At 44.3% G+C, this 14,031-nt stretch overlaps 1 protein-coding gene across 1 annotated transcript in view; it reads left to right on the top strand.

Annotated features, from left to right (window-relative positions):
* LOC308166881 (dynein axonemal heavy chain 11) overlaps positions 1-14,031 on the top strand; it is a gene marked incomplete at both ends in the record, with an annotated part of 92,959 nt that overhangs the window by 70,772 nt on the left and 8,156 nt on the right. The window contains 12 exons of the mRNA XM_080541205.1: positions 1,419-1,601; positions 2,031-2,132; positions 2,240-2,374; positions 5,592-5,765; positions 6,258-6,493; positions 7,293-7,415; positions 9,284-9,488; positions 9,817-9,981; positions 10,261-10,401; positions 10,893-11,063; positions 11,560-11,682; positions 11,840-12,033. Of these exons, the coding sequence (XP_080397331.1) occupies positions 1,419-1,601; positions 2,031-2,132; positions 2,240-2,374; positions 5,592-5,765; positions 6,258-6,493; positions 7,293-7,415; positions 9,284-9,488; positions 9,817-9,981; positions 10,261-10,401; positions 10,893-11,063; positions 11,560-11,682; positions 11,840-12,033 (1,952 nt within the window). The remainder of the gene's footprint in view (positions 1-1,418; positions 1,602-2,030; positions 2,133-2,239; positions 2,375-5,591; positions 5,766-6,257; positions 6,494-7,292; positions 7,416-9,283; positions 9,489-9,816; positions 9,982-10,260; positions 10,402-10,892; positions 11,064-11,559; positions 11,683-11,839; positions 12,034-14,031) is intronic.

Here is a 14,031-nt window from a genome sequence, read left to right as displayed (position 1 = left end):
CTATAAAAAAACTCTTGCAACGTTTCAAACTACCCATTTCCACTGTCAGAATCATCAGAAAATGGAAAATAACAACAATTGAAGTCAAGGCAAGATCTGGAAGACCAAGAAAAATGTCAGATAGAATGGCCTGAGATCTGGTGAGAAATGCTCAGAAGAACCCACACATCACTGCAAAAGAGCTGCAAAAAAGAGTAGCAGACACTGTTCTAATTGTTCACTGGACAACAATACAGCGTACCTTAAACAACAAAAACCTACATGGCAGAGTTGCCAGAAAGAAGCCTTTCCTAAAAGAAAAGAAAACAAAAGAAAACCTTGAGAAACCTGAAGCCTATTGGAACAATAATTATTATGTTTTGGACTGACGAAACCAAAATTGAACTTTTTGGCCACAACCAAAGATGGTATGTTTGGAGAAAAAAGGGTGAAGCATTTGTTGAGAAGAACACCTTGCCAACTGTTAAGCATGGAGGTGGATCCATTATGCTTTGTGGTTGTGTAGCAGCTGGGGGCACAGGCAATATTGTGCTGGTGGAAGGAAGAATGGATTCCACCAAATATCAAGACATTCTAAGGGTTAATGTTCGAAGGTCAGTCTAAACATTGAAGTTGAAGAGAGGTTGGGTATTCCAGCAAGACAATGACCTGAAGTATACCTCAAAATCAACCATGAAGTACCTCCAGGAAAGACGGATGAAGGTTTTGGAATGGCCATCATAGATGTGATGAAATGTGTCATGTTTAACTTTGTACCATTTAGAGGTTTGCTTCTTTTCACTTACCGGTAGATATTAATTGTAAATGGCTTGGGGTGCCCACATTGTTGCACTCCACGGTATTTATCGCAATTAGGGGTGCAACGGTTCAGTTGGCCCACGGATCGGTATGAAAAAAAAGAAAAAGAAGAAGAAAATTAAAAAAAAGAAGAAATAAAAGTAGCCATGATAGCTGGTAGCCCATACACATTATGCCCATATTATGTGCATATACGACTTGCGTGAAGCAATGCTTGCATCACTCGTTTCTGTTCACTGTTTTCCTTCCCTCATCATTGTATTCAATACCAAAACCGAAATGAATGACCCCACAACGCAGATTTGTAGCAATCCGGGGCTTCCTCAAACTATTGCCATGTTCTCAACTCCGCTCGCCATGAACAAACATTTGAACAAAGAAGCAACTGCGTTCCAGACAAACTCGACCACTGACTTTCAATGGAACGCAGCATAAACCGGAAAAAACGGCATTCACTGGTGCGTATTGAACTGTGGATGGCGAACCGTACGGTTCGATATAAAACCGAGAACCGTTGCACCCCTAATCGCAATAGATATGTATCTAAATAGATACAGTACCAGTCAAAAGTTGTGTGTCCAAACCTTTGACTGGTTCTGGTCATGTTTTCCTTCTGCCAGGTGGATGACTTCCTCCAGGCCCTGGTCAGTTATGACAAGGAGCACATCCCTGTGTCCTGTCTGAGCGTGGTGAAGCAGGAGTACCTGAGGAACCCAGAGTTCCACCCTGACCTCATCAAGACCAAATCCACCGCCGCCGCAGGACTCTGTGCCTGGACCATCAACATCGTTAGATACTTTGAGGTCATTAAGATAAGGAATTCCTTTGGAATGCTTCCGATAGTCCATTGTCCCTATTTGAAGTACACTTATTGTTTATTCATACATTTTTATTAAAGTATGTCACATTCAAGATTTCTTCAAGCTTCCTAACGGTTGGAATGACTGTTTCATCGGTAGCGATCAGGGAATCGGATTGGAATAAATATTTCATTTTACGCTACTGTCATTGAGTTTTGGGTCCAAAAAGGTCCAAAAAAGTGCTTTGGAAGTGTCCTGCCAGCATGGCAAAAACACAACAGCTAATGTCTGACACTGCAAGTCCATTTCAGTGGTGCTTTATTATTATTAGGGAGGATGTCGTTGTTTTGAACTTCAAACGGAATCTCGCCACAGTATTCCAACAAACATAAGCCCTGCTTAAGTGTTTTCCTCTGTTTGTCTGTATGCTAGGTTTATTGTGAGGTAGCACCAAAGAGGCAAGCGTTGTCACAAGCTAACACAGAGCTGGAAACTGCGACAGTTAAACTGCTAGCAATTCAAAAGAAGCTGGAGGTAAGCAACGTTATTTTGATTGTAATTTGAAGTAACAGATCATACAGCAGCCCCCCAGAATGATATGCCTCTGTCTCATCTCCTTGTATCTGTGTGTGTCTTGGCAGGGTTTGGATGCAAACCTTCAGAGCCTCACAGCTCAGTTTGAGAAGGCCGTAACTGAGAAAGTGACCTGCCAGGAGGAAGTGGTCCACACCAACCAGACCATCGAGCTGGCACACCGGCTGGTCAAAGGCCTGGAGGTACAGAGGAGGGGGGGGGGTCATGTTAGTGAATGTGACATAGAGAGGTACAGAGAGAGGGGGGGTCATGTTAGTGGGGCTGACATATGAATGAATGAATGAATGAATGGACTTTATTGTCATTGCTACAGTACAGGTACCAAACAACGAAATTTAGGAGGGGTGGCTCCCCTGGTGTTAGGAAAGGGAAGAAAAAAAAAAAACTTTAAAAAAAAAATCACAAGAAGGGAAGGAGCTGGTTTACATAAATAAAGGCTATGTACACCAATCCACTGTACTATACTGTACAGATAGTCGACTAGGGTTGTCATATTGCACAATAGTATTTTTTCACGTTATTTAAAGTGTCACAGTTTGCAGGCTTGAAATGTACATGTTTGTGCCTCAGCACTACACCTGATTTTTTCAGTCCAGCAGCTGCCATACAATCCGTCCAGACTGTCCAGGGCCCAGAACTTAGGTCTTTGCTGTGTTCAGGGCCTGGACGGCCCTGTGGTAGAAGCAGTTCTTCAGTCTGTTTGTCTTAGCGGCCAGGGTCCTGAACCTCCTTTTCGAGGGCAGCCTGGTAAAGTGTACGTGCCCAGGGTGGGTCGGGTCCCTGGAGATCTTTGAGGCCTTCCTGAGACAGCGTGTGTTGTACAGCTCTTCCAGAGAGGGGAGGGGGGCGCCGGTGATCTTCTTTGCTGTTCTCACTACTCTCTGTAGCGCATTTCTCTCCGCTGTTGTGCAGCTGGAGAACCAGTTGCAGATGCCGTAGGTGAGGATGCTCTCCACTGCGCCGCGGTAAAAGGTCACCAGTATCTCCTGCTTGCTGTGTTCCTTCCTGAGGCATCTCAGGGTGTATAGCCGCTGTTGTGCCCTCTTGATGGTGCCTTTTGTGTTGTCCTTCCAGGTCAGGTCATCCCGCATAGAGAGGTACAGAGGAAGGGGGGGGGCATGTTAGGGAGGCTGACATAGAGAGGTACAGAGAGAGGGGGGGTCATGTTAGTGAATGTGACATAGAGAGGAACAGAGAGGGGGGGGAAGGTCATGTTAGTGAGTGGGGGGGATCATGTTAGGGAGGCTGATATAGAGAGGTACATAGAGGGGGGGGGGGGAATCATGTTAGGGAGGCTGACATAGAGAGACCAGTAACATGAGGTGTCAGGAGGTGGTGCATCACTAATCTGGACAAGGACATCCTTATGTCCCAGTGAGGCGGCCTGGCCTAGCAGCATGGTGGAGGTTTAGGTCTGGCCTAACAGCATGGTGGAGGTTTAGGTCTGGTCTAGCAGCATGGTGGAGGTTTAGGTCTGGCCTAGCAGCATGGTGGAGGTTTAGGTCTGGCCTAACAGCATGGTGGAGGTTTAGGTCTGGCCTAACAGCATGGTGGAGGTTTAGGTCTGGTCTAACAGCATGGTGGAGGTTTAGGGTGGTGAGGGGTGGTGAGCTATATATATATGGTACACTGGGCTGCAGAGTGGTCTAAAGGTGTGTGTGTGTGTGTGTGTGTGTGTGTGTGTGTGTGTGTGTGTTTGTGTGTGTGTACTCTATTATGCTTGTGCAAGAAATGTAGCGCACTTACAGTGCATATTCTACAACAGTATTTCTAAAATAAAAAATATTTTCTCAAAATGTAAAATGCTTTAAATGGGTATAGTGTAGACCTGTTCAAGTGATGCTATTGTTTAGTTGCTCTAACCAGTGTTCATGCTAAATAGGAATTGGATGAGTGTAATCTTGTTTGGATGAGTGTAATCTTGTTTTCAGGAAACTGGGCAGCATTTCCATTCTATCTTCATGTTCAGCTGTTTGTTCATGTTCAAGTGGTCATTTGTGTATCCAAAATCTTTATATTTGCTAATGTGAAAATAAAATTGGAGTCATCTTTCTTTCAGTAGCCATTTATATACTTTCTTATTCCACCAAATAAATGCGGTTTGCATGGGGACAGCTTGGCTTTTAAACATATCAAGATAAATTATTTGTCTTTATAGCATTGACCTAGAAGCAATAGAGTTTAGACTAATAAATCAGACCGTCTATATTTAATCATTAACTTACCTCAAAGCCTCAACAGCTGTTGGAAATTAAAAACGTTTCATCCCCAGACTGACTGATATTACAGGCAATCCATAATGCATTAGGGTAAAATTATAGTGATTTTTAACTGTCTGGGAATGTATAATGCGACATATTCTGGACCCACAGCCCCTTGTAAAGAAAACGCCACGCATGATTTATCATTGTTGGCCTGTCACACTCATGCTATTGAAGGCTTAAATGGATGCTGAACTGATGCTGAGTGAATGTGTAGCAAAACTTTCAAAGCCAGTTTAGGGGAATCACGGTGCTATACTTACATGCTTACATGTTCCTAGTTCAGGCCAATAGAGTAGGAAGACAGACAACACACCTCACTCTTCATGAATGTTTTCATTCCATAGTGTGAAATATTTTTGGGTTGGGTTTGAAGCTATTTTCTGCACCGGTTTTGACCTATATTTATAATTATTATTATGTACTATAATGCTGTACATGAACAACACTTGTCTGGTTACTGGTTTGTTTTACACAATAGGTCAAATCAACTAAACCGTCTTTTGTGAAAAGTGTTGACTGTATTTCCTGTCGTTAAGAGGTGTGTTTGCTCTGTGCTGGTAAGGCCCCCTCCTACCTAGCAGACCTCCTCGCCCCCTATACCAACGTCAGGGCCCTCATATCTGCTGATAAGGGTCTCCTAACCACCTGCAAGTTCAACCTCAAGTCTAGGGGGGGGGGGCGTGCTTTTGCTGTCACAGCCCCTGACCTCTGGAACAGCATCCCCATGTCCATCAAATCTGCCCCCTCCATCCAGTCCTTTAAATCTAAACTCAAAACTCACCTGTATTCCTTAGCGTTCCCTGACTCACTCTGACTCCTGCCTTGTTGTTTTGACGTGTTGTTCCTCTGTTGTTCTGTTGGTTGTTTATTTTCTGTTTATTTACTCTTTAGGAGTACTTTTACTATAAAGCACATTGGTTGACAAGTGTCATGTTTAAATGTGCTATATGAATGCATTTGATTGATTGATTGATTGATTGATTGATTGGTTGATTGATTGATGGATTGATGGATGGATGGATTGATGGATTGATTGATTGATTGGTTGATGGATTGATTGATTGATTGATTGGTTGATTGATTGATTGATTGATTGGTTGATTGATTGATGGATTGATTGGTTGTGCTCCTGCAGTCAGAGAAGGAGCGCTGGTCCCAGGCGGTGGTCCAGTACGAGGACCAACAGAAGACGCTGTGTGGAGACGTCCTCCTGGCCTCAGCGTTTGTCTCATATCTGGGCTACTTCACCAGGCCGTACCGCCAGGAACTCCTCCATCACACCTGGATCCCCTTCCTGCAATCCCAGAAGGCAAGCCCACCTTCATAGGGTTTTCACCCTCTAACAGCTGTAGCTATATGAACACTAGAGCAGCCATGAGGGGTTATTTGACCCCTGTGAGTAAAGAAAAATGTTATATCTTTGCACTCGATCAAATTTCAGGACCCTCCTTTCATGACTTTTCCTAGTTATATGCGTTCTACCACCCAGTGTCCTTACATTTTCAAAATCACATCAGGATAAACTAGTATAAAGCTATTTTGCCATTTTTCTGTGTAGGAAACGGGTTAATTTACAAGCGGCCAACTAGTGGTCGTTGTGTGTAAATAGCAGCTTGAGCATTGTAAAGAGGGGGTCATGTGGGGCTCTTTCAGGAGGGTTAGGGCACGGCTGTTCTAGTGTTAAGGGGTTTACCGTAGCTGGTAGGTGATGTGAGAGACGTTCAGTCAGTCAGGATGATGATACTGCACCAGAGAGCAGGAAGTGGGTATGACATCCTAGCCCGTTACTGTTTGGTTCCAGACGCCCGTCCCCCTGACTGCGGGCCTGGACCCGCTCCTCCTGCTGACAGACGACGCCACCCTGGCCGCCTGGCACAACCACGGCCTGCCAGGAGACAGGATGTCCACGGAGAACGCCGCCATCCTGACCGCCAGCGAGCGCTGGCCGCTCATGGTGGACCCCCAGCAGCAGGGCGTCAAGTGGATCCTCAACCAGTGTGGACCGGAGATCAGGGTGGTGCAGCCGGGCCAGAAGGGGTGAGAGAGAGGGCTGGTTCTCTCCAGACCACACTGTTGATGTGATGAAGGAGTGAGAGAGAGAGAGAGAGAGAGGGCGTGTTAACCTCCAGACAACACTGTTGATGTGATGAAGGGGAGAGAGAGAGAGAGAGAGAGAGATAGAGAGAGAGAGAGAGAGAGAGAGAGAGAGAGAGAGAGAGAGAGAGAGAGAGAGAGAGAGAGAGAGAGAGAGAGAGAGAGAGAGAGAGAGAGAGAGAGAGAGAGAGAGAGAGAGAGAGAGAGAGAGAGAGAGAGAGAGGGCCTGTTAACCTCCAGACCACCACTGTTGATGCTGGATTAGGAGTACAAGAGGTATTGATGGTCACAATGACTGTTTAAACAACATGTGACAGCAGCTGGTGAAACCAGGAACAAGTCGCCAACCAATCCAAAATGTTCGGGACATTTATTCTGAAATAAATGTCAGCGTCGCTGAAAATCAATGACACGTTCGCTAGTCAAGCCAAAACATTGCAATTACTCGGTGAGTAATCCCCACAACTACCTAGTTAATCTCCACAACTACCTAGTTAGTGTAGAGTAGTGGGAGATTACTCACCGAATCCATTGCATTCCCATGTTTTGGCTCAAGCGAGCGTCTCAACGCTTACATTTACATTTTTCTGAATAAAAGTCTGAACGGTCCGTCGGTTTGACGTCTCGTTCCCGGTTTCTCCAGCTGCTGTCACAAAATTTGATGATGAAAAAATTATAACATCCAAATAACAGCATTTCTTTGTTTTTATTCCTATTTTTTCCGTCCTTCAAACTGTTTTAGGTATCTAGATGTTATCCAGCGGGCCGTGACCAGTGGTGACACTGTTCTGATTGAGAACCTGAAAGAAACGCTGGACCCAGTTCTGGAGCCTCTCCTGGGCAGACACACCATCAGGAGAGGAAGGTCAGTCCTAGAGAGACTTGGATGACCCAGGAATTCACTCATGAACCACCCTTGAATAGAATAATTAACATCTTGTCTTTAATGCCATGACTGGCTGATAAGCACAATTACCATCATCATTTTACACTGTGCTTTTTCTCGCTATTTTTTCCGTCAGAGTTTTGCTCATAACCTGGACCCGTTTCTGTGTTAACATTTCAAATCGATCTATGGTGTTTTATATCCTTTTTAATATACAAGCCAATATGCCCACAGCCTGTGTACATGTGGGACTGTGGTGTTACACAATGCCAGAGGATTTACCTGATGCTTGAATCTCACACAGCATTGGAAAAGCACAAGAGACACATGACTGAGTGCAGTTTGATCGCCCCGCTCTTTAGATTATAGATGAATTTGTAGCGCGTGTTCTGAATCCCAGAGGCAGACGTATCGATCGCCAGCTCAGGCCCCTCGTGATAGATGTATATTTGTGTGCTCATATTCTTTATGTGTGTTGAATATTGAACAGTTATTTTTCTGTGTTCAGCTCTAGCCCAGCCTCAGCTTTGCTTATGAAACTCTATCAAAAAGGAGGAAACAGTCCAAATGGTCAGCACACTCAGCAGCCCTGACCCACTACTGTATCTGAAAGTCCACTCCTAGCAATTCCCCAATTTAAATCATTCCATGATGTTGATTTGTCACTATTCCTATTTGTGGCTTTGTACTGACAGAAACCCAGATTATAGATGCTGAACAGTATTATGTTAATTGGTCATTTGTGGAATGAACATGTTTTTTATCCTATTACACTGATCAACACTGCGCCCGTTTGAACCAATGGAGCAAATAATCCCCCAAGTGTATGCATTCATTTCAGCACCGCAAGTGGTTACGTGGTTAGATCTGTTCAATAAACAAGACAATTTCGCTGAATGAACAATGTGTTCAATTTAACAAAATATCATGAAGCGGATAATAACAACAAGAATGAATGGAAAAATGAAAATACCATAAAATCGACATCCTCACCACCACGGAAACGCTTACGTCTTTGCTTCTCCTGGTTGCGAGTGTGAATATGGAACGTCTGAGTGGATATTCATTGAGCTCCTCCTGGAGTGCTGTCTGTTCACCCATGACGATTCATCACGGTAAATCTGATTATAAGTTTATCCCTTGTAGATGACCCACGCACTTGTTTCTGCCTGTGATTAATACAGCCTCCATCCAGCCATGATGGATCTGGGCCGGCTCAACAGCTGAAGTTCATTAATAATTGGAATGTTGTAGAGTGTGAAGTAATGAATACTAATTATTCCTTTCATGGCTGACGGAGGCCTACAAGCCAATCCATCAGTAGGGACTTTAATTTGGTGGAGTAATGGTTCTATCAATAGTACATTAATTCCGGCTTGTGAAGATATAGAGTTGAACCAGACCCAGGCCATGAGAAACATAGGCCGTAAAAATTGGGGGCCTTGCCTGACACCGGATGGGTAATTAGAGAGAAACAGAAAAGCCACCGGGTTCGTCAAGCCACTCCTGATTTAATTGAAATACAGGAACAGATAAATATCGGCTGCTTTGGAGATTATCTCTAGGATTTATTTAAGATTATTTGTCCGTGGTTACATGTGAAACCATTAAACCCCCAAAAATGTCATTGTATAGTAACAACTTGAAGAAATTCAAGTAGTTTTATTAATACTAAGGATGGGATCAACTTTAATATCCCAGAAGGGGAAGTTGTCTTGATACATTGTACTGTATTTCTGACAAGTGGGCCTCTGGTTGAAAGACTAAGAGGGCTACACCTACACCTCACCGTGACACTGTCCAGGTGGATCAGAATCTCCTCTTAACCGTCCGTACGTCTGATGCAGGTACATTCGGATCGGGGGTAAGGAGTGTGAATACAACAGTCGCTTCCGGCTCATTCTCCACACCAAGTTAGCCAACCCCCACTTCCCCCCGGAGCTCCAGGCCCAGACGTCCCTCATCGACTTCACCGTGACGCCCGCGGGCCTGGAGGAGCAGCTGCTGGGCCAGGTGGTGACCCGGGAGAGACCCGGCCTGGAGACACTCAAGGTACGCCACGTCCACAGCCGGGGGCGGGTGCGGCTGTGGCGCAGGAGGTAGAGCCGCCGTCTAATGATCGCAAGGTTGGCAGATCGGCGGTTTGAGCCCCGGCTGGCCACATGTCGAAGTGTCCTTGGGCAAGACACTGAACCCCAAATCGCAGCTTGCCGCCATTGGTGTGTGAATGTGTGTGTGAATGGGTGAATGAGAGACCGTTGTAAAGTGCTTTGGAGTGCAGTCCAGGTAGAGGTCAAAGTCAAATGTATAAGATTCATTGTTGAAATGTGTCGATGCCGTGTGACCAATGTCCGATCTGTGTTGTTGTGCGGGGCTGCAGTCCGAGCTCATGACCCAACAGAACCACTTTAAGATCCAGCTGAAGTGTCTGGAGGACGAGCTGCTGGGCCAGCTCTCTGCAGCTCAGGGGAACTTCCTGGGAGACGTCGCCTTGGTAGAGAAGCTGGAGAGCACCAAGAGAACAGCCGCTCACATCCACCATAAGGTGAGAGAAACACCCTGGTTTCCTGTGGTTTTCAAAAAAATATTACTGGCATCGCTACTCTGCCGAAGGGCTGAAATGTAGGCTTACACAAGACCTTTCAATCGTCACTTGTCACTCAAGCGCATGTTGTTGCTGTTTTTGGTTTCATCGCGGAACAACAAGTGCCTCCGTTTCGTGGCGTTAACCGCAAATGATGTGTACTTAAGGATACCGTGTAATGGGAATGATTTAGAGCATGACAGAGAGGCTAATAGCTCATTGTGGAACTGGCACACACAGGTGGCGGAGGCCAGGGCGAACGAGACAGAGATCAACGAGGCTCGAGAGCTCTACCGCCCCGCGGCCCAGAGAGCCTCGCTGCTCTACTTCATCATCGACGACCTCCAGAACGTTAACCCTATGTACCAGTTCTCCCTGAAGGTGAAAACCCTCTCCTCTAGGGACCAATCATGAAGGATTCACCGTGACGGGCTCCCCTTATTCCATTTGATCTTCCCAAATGTGATGCTGCTACCCCTGATTAGGGAATTGTACATCGCAAAACATTTGTGTTATACTTTTTTTTTAATATAAGCTTTGAGAAGCAGTAATAACTACAGTAGTTGTGACAAGCTTGCTTTATTATTTCAAGTGCTGCTGTTTATAGCTCTAGTGTAAGTAAGTAAGTAAAGTTTATTTATAGCACCTATCACAGATCAGCAGTCACAAAGTGCTTTACTTAGGCTATAAAAACATAATTAAAGAGCAAAAGTGATAGCAGGTTAAAATAAATAGGTAAACAAGTGAAAATAAAAACAAGAAACAAATAACAAGTGTACAACAAATAATAACAAGACACAAAAAGACAAAAGTCTAGTGTCAAGTGTAGCAGATTTCTGTGGCTGTAACACAATACTTGTGGTGTGTTCTAGACCTTTAACACCGTGTTCCACAAAGCCATGGAGCGAGCGGAGCGGGACGAGGACGTGAGAGTCAGAGTGCTCTCCCTGACGGAGGCCATCACCTACTCAGTATTCCTGTCCACCAGCCAGGGCCTGTTTGAGAGAGACAAGTTAACCTTCTTGTCACACACCGTCTTCCAGGTAAGGGGCCCAGGGCCGCCCCGAAGGTGGGCCTTCCTGTCACTCTCATCAATCAAAGCGTTTTTCTGCCCCCACATTAGCTTCAATTAAAAGCAGGCAGCAGGACCATACGCTCCTATTGATTACCTCTCACACCTGGCCTCATGGCTCCTCTCTCGGCCAGTTGCCTCTGACAGGGGGGTGTGTTCTGATAGCATAATGCAAATATCTGTCACAGCGCCAACTGTTTTCATCTCCTTAGTGGTAGACGTCTAACAGGCTGTCCTTCTATCCTGGCCGTGGCCATGTCACAATCTGAAACCCTCCCTGTCTTCCAGCTGGATGATATCTCATCAATAAAGTTCAATAGCTTACCTAATCTTTGTTTCACACACACTTTGTTTCACGACATCAACAACAACACAAGTTCTCATCGGCGATACCTCAGACGGCCAATAATACACAGTCTCCCTATGATACTTCACAATCACCCTCTTCTTACCTCTCTCCTCTCTAGATTCTCCTAACACAGGGCCTGATTGACAGCCAGGAACTGGACTTCCTGTTGCGTTTCCCTGTGGACCCTGGCAGAGGCAGCCCCGTGCCCTTCCTGTCCGCACACGCCTGGGCTGCCATCAAGGTAAGCCCTCTACTCCCTGGTCCAAACAGTCACGGAGGTCGATGCTGTTTCCATTTTGGATGTTTTTTTGTGCAATTAGCACCTTATCAGGCCATGTCCATCCAATTCTGTTCAATGGAGTTACGGTGTAATGACATGTATGTGGTTATGTGTTCAGAGCATATCTGCACTGGAGGAGTTTAGAGGACTGGACAGAGATGTGGAGGGCTCAGCGAAGCGCTGGATGAAACTGGTGGACTCGGAGTGTCCTGAGAAGGAGAGGTTTCCCCAGGAGTGGAACAATAAGACCTCTCTGCAGAAACTCATCATCCTGAGAGCCGTCCGCCCAGATAGGATGACTTACGCTCTTAGGTCGGTCAGACATTTAACACTACGTGCTAACAATAAACATAGCAAGCACACAGTCGTGTGGAAAAGATAGGACACCCCATGTAAATCATATGGACATTTGATCTTGAGAGATGCAGGTAATAACTAAAGAAATAAAACTGAAAATATTTATTTTTAAAAATGATTTGTAAAATGTAATTCATAGAAATGCAATTTTCTTCTGTGGTAAAAGTTAGGACACCACCACAAGTATTACTAATTAAAATGGCTAAAATTAGAATCAAATGCACCACATCTGGTGCAAATTATTAAAACGTCATTAGAGAGGATTTTGGAAGAGCCTGTCTTATTTAAACCTCAGCCATTTAGTTTGGTTTGTTCTTGATTGTTGAAGTGAGTGGTATCCATCCACCATGGCAATTAAAATAGCTCTCTGAGGCCTTCAGAAAGAAGGTTTTAGTCTGGGACACACTGCCGTTTGACACAGTAAACCACCGAATCCTTCTCTCCACCCTCTAAGAACTGCAGCTCATCCAGAATGTCTGGTGTTCAACCTCCCCAAATTCTCCCCGTCCTGGCGCCCCGCTGGTGGAACGAGCTTCCCACTGCTGTCAGGACTGCAGAGTCACTCCCTGTCTTCCGCCGTAGACAGAAGACCCATGTCTTCAGACTACACCTTTAACTGTCCCTCCTGAAACCTCTCCATCTCCTCTACCCCCTTGTAGAGTTTCTCTACTGTGAATAATAATACTACTACTACTAATAATAATAATAATACTAATACTAATATAAAAATATATAATAATAATAATAATAATATATAATAGTAATAATAATAATAATAATAATAATAATAATAATAATATATAATAGTAATAATAATAATAATAATAATAATAAAAACATGACTGCCAGTGGCCTCTCTAGATTACTTTGCTTGAGATGACTGATGGATAGATGAGTCACTTACGTAGACAAATGTATTTGTTGTAAGTCACTTTGGATAAAGGCGTCTGCTAAATGCCAAAATGTAATGGAAGGGATTTAATAAGATCTCCAAACAATTACAAATCAACCATTCCACTGTCCGTAAAATAATTGTGTATTTAATAAGTGGAGACCATTTAAAACAACTGCCAACATGGCCAGGTATGGCCGTCCGAGCAAGTCCAGTCCAAGAGCAGACCCTAACCCTAACCCTAAGATGCTTAAAGAATTCTCCAACAATCCTACAATGTCATCACAGGACCTACAGGCAGCTCTGGCCACAGTTGATGTCAAAGTACATGCATCTATGCAAGTTTGAGTTTCATGGCAGGTAAGGAGATAATGCTTGCTGTCATAAAAACCATCAGGGCAAGAATAAAGTTTGCCAGAGAGCAGCGAGACCAGGAGTCTCATTTATAAAACTGAAGGATTGACGTGAAAAGGTTGCGTACATACGGAAGCAAGAACGTTTACACACACTAATATTCTGATTTATAACCAGTGCGTACACACATCCCAAGCGTCCTACCCTTTAATTTGTCCTACTGTTCACCTTATTATTTATGAGAATACATTTCATATCCTGCAAGTATTGTCTAATTATTATAGATCCAATTAAATAGGATTCCCGATGAAACTGTTGAGGGGTTGTTTTGCAAAAACAGATATCTCTGTGCGTATTTATTATCCTAAATCATGTTTTTTGTGTACACTCCAGGGAACTCTTCATATATAATACGTGAGAGGTCATATTTCTACTTATTTTACATAACAGTATCAATTTCAAAACGTTTCTCGAGTTTCATCCTTCTGCCATCAGAGTCGCAGTTCCAGTTTATGTGCGTACGCATGAGTCCGGGTTAGTTTTTTTATAAATCCCAAAGTTTGTGTAAAAGGGGTGTACGCCTTCTTTTGTGCGTATGCTAAGGTTTATAAATGAGGCCCCAGGACTTCTGGAACAATGTGCTTTGGACAGATGAAGTATAATTATTTGGGTGCAGTAACAGAAGACATTTCTGTTAGTGCAAACCA

This window comes from Nansenia antarctica (assembly GCF_963989245.1).
Source record: "Nansenia antarctica genome assembly, chromosome: 10".
Classification (NCBI taxonomy): domain Eukaryota; kingdom Metazoa; phylum Chordata; class Actinopteri; order Argentiniformes; family Microstomatidae; genus Nansenia; species Nansenia antarctica.
The sequence above is the reverse complement of the archived record's forward strand: the minus strand, read 5'-3'. Positions and strand labels throughout refer to the sequence as shown.